Here is a 10,027-nt window from a genome sequence, read left to right as displayed (position 1 = left end):
TTATGATCACCCAGTTACGTTGTGACATTTGATAGCACACAAGGTGTTCCTCCGGTATTCGGGAGTAGCATAATCTCATAGTCAGAGGAACATGTATAAGTCATGATGAAAGCAATAGCAATAAAACTAAATGACAATTTATGCTAAGCTAACGGATGGGTCATGTCCGTCACATCATTCTCTAATGAAGTGATCCCATTCATCAAATGACAACACATGTCTATGGTTAGGAAACTTAACCATCTTTGATTAACGAGCTAGTCAAGTAGAGGCATATTAGGGACACTCTGTTTGTCTATGTATTCACACATGTACTAAGTTTCCGGTTAATATAATTCTAGCATGAATAATAAATATTTATCATGATATAAGGAAATGTAAATAACAACTTTATGATTGCCGCTAGGGCATATTTCTTTCACCTCCCACTCCTCCTCCCGTTGGCGCATGTACTCTTGCTTGGAGTCCTCCATGACGGCCTGCAGGAGCCGCTCCTGCTCCTCGGCCGTCATGGCGAGAGGCTGCGACGGTGGCAGCGATGGGGAAGGAGACGGCGTCGGCGTGCGGCGCGCACTCTGGGCGGGCTCGGTGCGCGCATGAGGGGCACGGGCCACATTGGGGCACATGGGGAGGGCTACGACCACGGCCGGCAAAAAAGGTTTGCCGTTGCATGCCGTGCTCGCCCTGGAATCATGTGTCCGAGAGGGGCGAGTCGATGGCATACCTGCAGTCAAAGAGGAGCTCGCGCGGGATCCTGGCGCGGCGGCCCTCCCAATGCTCCTATGCATTGGGGACTATAGTTGCTAAAGTATTTAATGCGCTTAGCACCTCCTTCAATGCAAAGATGCTTACATGAGGTGCTAGGTGCATTAAATAGCTTAGCAACTCAACTCCCCAATGCACAGATGCTTAACTTCTTGTTGCTAAGCTCACCTTATTTAATGATTTAGCACATAAACTCTTTCATGCATTGGTCAACTTCTTTCATTTAAGTGGTTTGTCTAGGTTCACGCGCTTGGCATTGGTTCTTCTTGGGATCATCAAAGTGCTCTCTCTCCTCCTCAATTGATGTGCCATGTTATTTTTTTGCTTATGTGACATGCTTAGCACCTGTCCACGGTGGAGCACTGAAAGGGCCTAAGCACCTATCCATTGGAAGAGGTCTTAGATTAGCCACAATGGGTAGTAACATAGAATGTTACTAGCTAGTCTATGTTACTACCTCTATACATCTATAGTCGGGAATAACATATGTGTAGTACTCCCTTCGGTCCTTTTTACTCTGTATATTAGAATTCTCTGAAGTCAAACTTCACAAAGTTTGATCGTATTTATATGAAAAAATATCAACATCTGCCATGCTAAAGTTATATAATATGAAACTTTAAGTTATGACACATCTAGTGGTATTGATTTCAGATTGTGAATGTTAACACTTTTTTCTATAAAGCTGGTCAAACTTTATAAGGCTTGACTTCAGTGAAATCTTATATGCGAACTAAAAGGACCGGAGGGAGTAACATGCAACACTTAATTTATTAGGCTATAGACTCATCTTGCCTTCAGCTATGTTATCACTTTCCTTTCTTTTTTCATTTATTGCTTACTACATTATCTATTTTATCTAAGATGGTGTTTGGTTCTCTAGTCCTAAAACTTTTTCTAAGTCCCTAGGACTTTTTAAAAAAGACTCTCAAGGAGATGCTTCTAAAGACTTTTAGCAAAAAGTCCTAAAAAAGTCTCACCCTGTTTGGTTTGCTAGATACTTTTTCTAGTCCCAACACAAAAAAGTTTCTGGAACCAAACACCCCCTAAATATGTGTGATGTTACTACCTATATTACTTCCACTGTGAGTAGTCTTAGGCTGGTCGTAATGGTAGTATCATAGCTACTCCCTCCTTCCATCTATATAGGGCCTAATGCGTTTTTCAAGACCGCCTTTGACTATTGATAAAATCAATACTGCATGACATGCATAATGTGAAAATTATATCATTGAAAGCTCCTTTCACATACGAATTTGATGATGTGCTTTGTGTAAGTTGCATGTCATATATTATTGCTCTAACATTTGGTCAAAGTTATCCTCGAAAAACGCATTAGGCCCTATATAGATGAAAGGAGGGAGTAGTATCATGCATGCCAACTAGGCAATTTTGATGAAGTGTCATAGCATTAAATGAAGAAAGATATGATGGAGTATCATATTATGATACCGTATCATAATAAATGTTATGCTACTTTGTGTCATGCATGACAATAAATAAAATATTACATAATACTAATATATGATACTATACATTAAAAAAAATAGTATCATACACTAATATCATATGTATGATACTACTATATGATACTCCCCATTGCAACCAGCCTTAGATCCATCATCGGTTCTTGCAGCAGGACGGATGGGGCAACAGGGAAACACAGAGCATAAAGGCGCAAAATACACGCGAATCCACACCGCGGAAGAAACCAAGGCGGCCACGCACTCGGAGGGAGCGCCCCCATCCCTTCGTTTTCCCGCAACAAAACTCCAGGTCCCCCCCACCATGCGACGGAGGAGAGCTGACCTCCCAATCCCACATCCCGCTCTACAACAACTACAACAGCAAGGCTCTCCAAGATTTATATAACCCGGAGATTCCCCTCGAACCGCAAACTCCACATGCAAATCAAAATCGACCCACCCGCAAACCCAGCCGCCCTAAAAGCATTATTAGTAGAGCCCTCAAACTCTTAAATCTTTAAAAATAACCGTTTTTTACAGTTTTCGTCGAAAAAAGCCGTATACTAGAACCCCTTAACCTTTAAACCCTTAAATTTTTTTAAAGGTCCAACCCTCAAACTCTCTCCCAATCCTTAAAAGTAAGGGTTGGGGAGCAAAACCTACCCCAACCCTCATTTGGCGGTTATACTCGCGCGGGAGGGAAAAATCCTCCCAACTCCCGCGTCCACGCCTGCGACCGCCGCTGCTAGTCGCCCCCGTCGCCGGCGGCCGCCCCGTCGACCTCCCGCGCGCAACGATAACGTCGTTCATGGGGAATATTCCGTTATAAAGGTCGGGTTTGAGAGTTCTAATCTTTGCCCCTGTTTTTCAACCCATAAAAATGCACAAAAAAATTTATTTTTGAACCCTTAAAACGCTAGTAAGAGTTTCAGGATTTGAGGATTCTACTAGTAATGGTCTAAAAGCATACGGACGCAAGAGAGCCCGATGTGCGTGCGTGCGTGCGTGCTGTGCGCGTAACATATTTGGCCTTTTGCTCTTGCGGTCCAACCCACGTACGCGACGCTTTACTCACTCTCTGCTGTGATGAGTGACCCATCCATCCATCCATCCATCCATCAGCTGCTGCTGGGATGCATTTAAGTAGCAGCGACCGACCCCTTTCTTCCACATCGCTCTGCCTCCGCTGCCCGCTCTCTCCCTGTCCTCCACTCTCCACTCCTCCCTCCCTCCCGTCGCATGCTCTCCCACGTCGAGATGGCGCCCGCCGGGGCCGGCGGCGGCTTCAAGCTCTTCGGCAAGGTCATCACGCAGTGCGTCGAGGGGACCCAGGCGTCGCCGTCGCCCGCGTTCGCCGCGCAGGACGAGGAGCGGCGGCTGCACGGCGAGACGGACCGGACGACGACGGCGGTCAAGCGGGAGGCGGCGGACACGGACTCGTCGCAGCATCAGCAGCAGCAGCAGGGGGCGGAGGCGTCGCGGCGGACGCAGCTGCAGGAGTCGGCGGAGGCGCGCGCGGCCGCGGCGCCGCTGCCGTGCCCGCGGTGCCGGAGCCGGGAGACCAAGTTCTGCTACTTCAACAACTACAACGTGAACCAGCCGCGCCACTTCTGCAAGGCCTGCCACCGCTACTGGACGGCCGGCGGCGCGCTCCGCAACGTGCCCATCGGCGCCGGCCGCCGCAAGAACCGCCCGCTCGGCCCCATCGCCACCGTCGCCGGCCACCACCACCACCACCGCGCCGCCGCCGGCTTCGTCCTCGGCTTCCCCAGCCCCTCCTCCTCCCCCACCTCCCCACCGCCGGTGTACGCCGACCGGTGGCAGCTCGGCCCGGATCGCCGGTTCTGATCCCATCCCGCCGACACAACCATTGATCGGCTCGTCCTTGGCCCAACCGGCCGCCCGGAAGACGAGGGTTCGGATAGAGTTCGGTTTGACCCGCAGAATCCTCTAATGTGACGGGAAGGCCGGCTGGCTTATACGTGAAGGCTCACTCGCACAAGACATGGAAAAAGGAGGAGAATTGGAATGTCCCTTCACTTTTCTTTTCCTCCTTCTTCCCTTTGATATGCTAGCTTCCCTCCCTCTTGTTGTTAATTCCTTACTACTCCTACTGTAGCAGTATTCCTAGCAGTTTGCTTGCACTTGTTTCTTCTTCTTCTTGGGTTGGTCCGTCAGGTTTGCGTCGCCTGTGCCTGTGTAATGTAAAATGGAACAGATCAGGTTGCGCGCTAGCAGCAGCAGCAAGTTGCCAGAAACATGTCCCATTCCCATTCCCATTGTGTGTGTAGTATGAATGAGGAGCATGCGTAAGCTTTCGTGACTCCGATGAGTGTCCGCATCCATCTCTGTCTCGGAAGTGGAAGTGGGCGCTCATCAATCATCATCACCTCGCCCAGAGCCCCAAAGGATGATGACGGCCAAGTTCTACTAGTATTATCTTTCTTAGCCGGTGAAGTGAAAGTGATTGCAGTAGTGAATCTAAATCTGTGGTGATTGTACTTGCAGAAATGTACTCTCCCACTCAGTGCTGCATGTACTCTCACATAATCGTGGCACTCGCACGGATGGCGTCATATTGTGCTGCCTGTGGCCTGGAAGGAGTATTAACTGGACGGAAGCCGTACAGCAAGAACCTGTTGCTAGCTATATAGCTCGCGCAAGTACGCCAGTTTAATATCACTCCCGCAATAGATGAATTGATTAATTACCGTAGCAGTACGTACTACTTGCGAAGCTGGTTTAGATAATAATCCCCATGCATGCGTGGGTGGGCGGCGCTGTAGCCTGGTTCCCGCGGAGGACCAAAGTGGTTGCTCCCACATTTGCATTTCGGTAAGCCCGGCAGGCGCTGTTCACCGCCATCCTTTTGGGAAGTTTCGTCGCAAAGGGGAAGAGAAAGGCGGGGCGTGGATGGAGATGGAGATGGAGATGGGCAGGCACCTGACTGGTGACTTATTAGGGCAAGGCCAACGGGTAGCCCCAGACCTGCTGCTCCACGGGCCAGCTAGGTTCGGACTCCAGCGTGGAGCAAAACCAGCAGCCTCGTAGGTGTCAGTGCTGCTTCTGCAGGAAGCGGGTGCCCAAGAGAGAAAGAGCATGGTCCTCCATGAAAAGGTGAGAAAAAGTAAAAAGCGGGACAGAGAAAATGCGTGGTGACATCTGTCATGGGAGAGAGAGGCCAGTGCGTCACGGAAAGAAAAGGACGAACCGAACGATAGCTTCAGAGCATGCTTGGATACGTTTTAGTCCCATGACTAAAAGTAGTGGGACTAAAATTTGCTAGTCTCACCCATGCTTGGATCCAAGTACTAAAGAGACTAAAATCTAGTTATTGAGCATTTATTATCCTTCAAACCCTCCAATCCAGAACTAAGGAGAGGAATTAAATGAGGAGAGAGAGAGCTAATACATATTTTAGTAGGTTTCCCATGACTAAAAGATTTTAGCCTCAAGACTAGTCCTAGCCTCTCTTTAGTCAGGGGTGCTTGGAACTTTAGCCTCTAAAAGAGACTATTTTTAGTCAGACTAAAAATAGTCCCTTGTATCCAAGCACCCTCTCAGATTTTAGCGGTGGACAATGAAAACTCCATACCATAGCCTCATTCTTTTTGGTCTAGCTGGATGCACTCTTACTGGCCCTCATCAATGCACTGGGGAGAAGCGGCAATGCTACACCTACGTACACTAACGTACGTGTTTTATGTAATATGCAGCATGGACAATCAGGATTGGATTAGAGGGGATTGGAGGCCCACCCCCACTGAAAATCAAGGGGGGAAAAGAATTATTGTTAGGAAGGTTACGTTACCTTACGTAGACCTTTTCGTAGATAGAGCATTATCGGGCGAGAAAAGATAAAGGCAGCTTTTCCTTTCCTAAAAGGACCGGGAGCCGGAGCCGGAGGAGATAATTATTCCAACCGTCAGCTTGTCAGGGTCAATGAGCGAGGGTGGGCCGCCCTCGCCTTTGAACCACAGTTCAGCCCCCACCCAGCTTTCGCAACTGCCTTTTATTGCTCGCAAAGTTACTACTTTATGTAGGCGCTTGGCTCCGTTTTTTTCACTCGCTTCTCGCGTTGCTGGGTCGTCCGCATTGGGATGGTTGGGGGTTGGGACCTTTTCGCTGCAGTGCCAGAGCTACTGACGTGTGTGGTGTAGTAACATACTTACTAACATAGATGGCTAACCTAACCACAGCGGAGGGACCTCTCTCTGGCTCTGGCTCTGGGCTTTCAGCTTCATTGTAGTAACAGCGGCTAATCAATGGAATGGTATGGTTTTGAAGCAGGCCATCATCATGTTCCCTCCCACGAATAAATTGCGACGCGCCTATCTCCCGCTCGCTCGCTGGGGCCTCGCGGAAAGAAGAGCTCTTTCAGTGGTGACGTGGATGGAGCGAGCTGCCATACGTGCGACGCGACAACTACAGGCCCCCAACGCCCGTACCCAGCGGCAGCACTACTCCCAAAAGCCAGTATACGTTGTGGTCACGTGTGCGTACCAGTCTCTCAGTTGTGCACACTATGCACTGTAAAAGGGTATCGGTACTTGGAGGAAAAAAGAGAAGAGATGCCTGCCACTGCAAAGACGGGAGAAAGACGAAAAGGAACAGAGCATGAGGAGACCTGGCCCAGAGCATCGTTTAATAGGAAAAGAAAAAGGAAAAAAAGAAGCAGCGGCGGCGAGCAAGGAGCGATGATCCTGCAAGCTACACGTGCTCTGCCGCGCTGCCAAAAGGTGACAGACGGCCAACCCAAAAGTGCGCCAGCAGCTGCGCTTTTCCTCTTTCCTTCCTTTCCCGCAGTAAAGGGCCTGCAGAAAGGTTGGCGAGGCGGGCGGTGAGCTTCACCGGCCCAACAGTCCAACATAATCCGTTCGCCTGCGCCGCCTTCTCCCCAGCAAAACGTCAGCTCGGCTGCTTTCGGAAGTGTAGACCATGCGGCATGTTTATCCTTTCCGTTTCTCATCGGCGGCCCAACCAAAAGAAGAGCACAAGCGAGGCCGACCGAGCCGGCTGCGTCCTCCGGGCGGGTTTCGCCGCCGGCCGACATGCACGCCGGCGGCCGGCGCGGTGCCCGCCCGTGACACGGAACGGAGCCACGCGTCGCTTTTGCAATTTGCTGCTCCAGAGCTCCAGCGGAAATGAGCGCGGATACTATGAGGAATCAATGGCGAGCGTCGCTCATTAATGAAGCGCAGTGACAGCGAGCTAACCCGGCCGGGGGGCCATGCCGGGGTTGCTTTCCGCTCCACAATTAAGGTGGAGAGAAGGAGCCCAGAAAGAGGATGCACGTAGGTTTCAGGAAAGCCATGGACCATGGTGGCGCCGATGGCTACGTCCGGTTACAGTTACATTGATGCGCGCCTCTCAGGTAATATCAGGCTTCAATTTCTCTTTGGCCAACTAAAGATAGTAGTACCGTCGTTTAGCGGCTACACGCGTTAATTATGGATGCGACGTTGAACTCATCGTGTGTGCGATGGGATGGGATGGGGTGGGGTGGGGTGGAGCCTGCCGTCGAAATGTCTGAGAGTTTTATTCGCTTGTGGTTAGCAGGATTTTGCTACTAGTAGGAGTACTTTTTTAACAAAATTTGTTTGAGGTCAGGCACTGCTCACTGGATCTAGTAGTACCTTGTGGTGTTGGGTGTTTATTAGCGCAGGAAGGACATGGGCACGGGATATAATAAAGGTCTGTGTTTCTTTCGACTGGTACCGACGGCGGCCGGCCGGCAAGGGGATCGGCCGTGGAACTCAAAAGAAGATAGTAAAACCATAGGCCCTGTTTGTTTCATAAGTCATAGGACTTTTTTAAGTCCTAACTTATAAATTATAAGTTCATATCTATTTGTTTACAGAGACTTATAAGTCCCGAGTCTTTACCTGTTTGTTTGCAGGGACTTATAAGTTGATAAAACACTTGTTCACATAACCCTTGTTCATGGGACACGGGCCTCCCACGACCAGGTCCAGTAGGAGGAAGACCATGGCCGGCGGACTGGTCGAAGAGGAGTTGCTGGTACGAGCCCAACTTTAGGAAGTCGTCGACGTTGTGGTTGAGATCCAAGAATCCCATTCCCCTCCCGAGATTTTCCCCAGCGGATGAGCCCTGCGATGCCTGATGATGCGCGTGGTGTAGGGGAACGTAGCAGAAATTCAAAATTTTCCTACGTGTCACTAAGATCTATCTATGGAGAAACCAGCAACGAGGGAGGAGTGGATCTACATACCCTTGTAGATCGCGCGCGGAAGCGTTCAAGAGAACGGGGTTGATGGAGTCGTACTCGTCGTGATCCAAATCACCGATGATCCTAGCGCCGAACGGACGGCACCTCCGCGTTCAACACACGTATGGAGCAGCGACTTCTCCTCCTTCTTGATCCAGCAAGGGGGGAGGAGAGGTTGATGGAGATCCAGCAGCACGACGGCGTGGTGGTGAAAGTAGCGGGATTCCAACAGGGCTTCGCCAAGCGCTGCGGGAGAAGGGAGATGTGTCATGGGAGGGAGAGGGAGGCGCCAGGGCTTAGGTGCGGCTGCCCTCCCTTCCCCCCACTATATATAGGGCCAAGGGAGAGGGGGGGCATAGCCTTGGCCCTTCCTCCAAGGAAGGGTGCGGCCAGGGAGGAGTCCATCCTCCCCAAGGCACCTAGGAGGTGCCTTTCCCTTTTAGGACTCTTCCTTTCCCTTATCTCTTGGCGCATGGGCCTCTTGGGGCTGGTGCCCTTGGCCCATATAGGCCTAGGCGCACACCCCTACAGCCCATGTGCCCCCCGGGGCAGGTGGACCCCCTTGGTGGACCCCCGGACCCCTTTCGGCACTCCCGGTACAATACCGATAATGCGCGAAACTTTTCCGGCAACCAAAAGAAGACTTCTCATATATAAATCTTTACCTCCGGACCATTCCGGAACTCCTCGTGCCGTCCGGGATCTCATTCGGGACTCCGAACAACTTTTGGGTTACCGCATACTGATATCTCTATAACCCTAGCGTCACCGAACCTTAAGTGTGTAGACCCTACGGGTTCGGGAGACATGCAGACATGACCGAGATGACTCTCCGGTCAATAAACAACAGCGGGATCTGGATACCCATGTTGGTTCCCACATGTTCCACGATGATCTCATCTGATGAACCACGATGTCAAGGACTTAATTAATCCCGTATACAATTCCCTTTGTCTATCGGTACGATACTTGCCCGAGATTCGATCGTCGGTATCACGATACCTTGTTCAATCTCGTTATCGGCAAGTCTCTTTACTCGTTCCATAACACATCATCCCGTGATCAACTCCTTAATCACATTGTGCACATTATGATGGTGTCCTACCGAGTGGGCCCAGAGATACCTCTCCGTTTACACGGAGTGACAAATCCGAGTCTCGATTCGTGCCAACCCAACAGACACTTTCGGAGATACCTGTAGTGTACCTTTATAGCCACCCAGTTACGTTGTGACGTTTGGCACACCCAAAGCATTCCTACGGTATCCGGGAGTTGCACAATCTCATGGTCTAAGGAAATGATACTTGACATTGGAAAAGCTTTAGCATACGAACTACATGATCTTGTGCTAGGCTTAGGTTTGGGTCTTGTCCATCACATCATTCTCCTAATGATGTGATCCCGTTATCAATGACATCCAATGTCCATGGTCAGGAAACCGTAACCATGTATTGATCAACGAGCTAGTCAACTAGAGGCTTACTAGGGACATGGTGTCGTCTATGTATCCACACATGTATCTGAGTTTCCTATCAATACAATTCTAGCATGGATAATAAACGATTAT

At 50.1% G+C, this 10,027-nt stretch overlaps 1 protein-coding gene across 1 annotated transcript; it reads left to right on the top strand.

Moving 5' to 3' along the window:
- The first annotated feature begins 3,389 nt into the window (after nucleotides 1-3,389).
- Nucleotides 3,390-4,508, top strand: LOC123058585 (dof zinc finger protein 5). The gene has a single exon (XM_044481293.1). It carries the CDS (start codon nucleotides 3,471-3,473, stop codon nucleotides 4,077-4,079), a length of 609 nt encoding a protein of 202 aa, XP_044337228.1. The 5' UTR covers nucleotides 3,390-3,470; the 3' UTR covers nucleotides 4,080-4,508.
- The last annotated feature ends 5,519 nt before the right edge of the window (nucleotides 4,509-10,027 follow it).

This window comes from Triticum aestivum, chromosome 3A (assembly GCF_018294505.1).
Source record: "Triticum aestivum cultivar Chinese Spring chromosome 3A, IWGSC CS RefSeq v2.1, whole genome shotgun sequence".
In the NCBI taxonomy this organism is placed as follows: domain Eukaryota; kingdom Viridiplantae; phylum Streptophyta; class Magnoliopsida; order Poales; family Poaceae; genus Triticum; species Triticum aestivum.
Note: the sequence above shows the minus strand (reverse complement) of the source record. Positions and strands in the feature narration are given on the sequence as shown.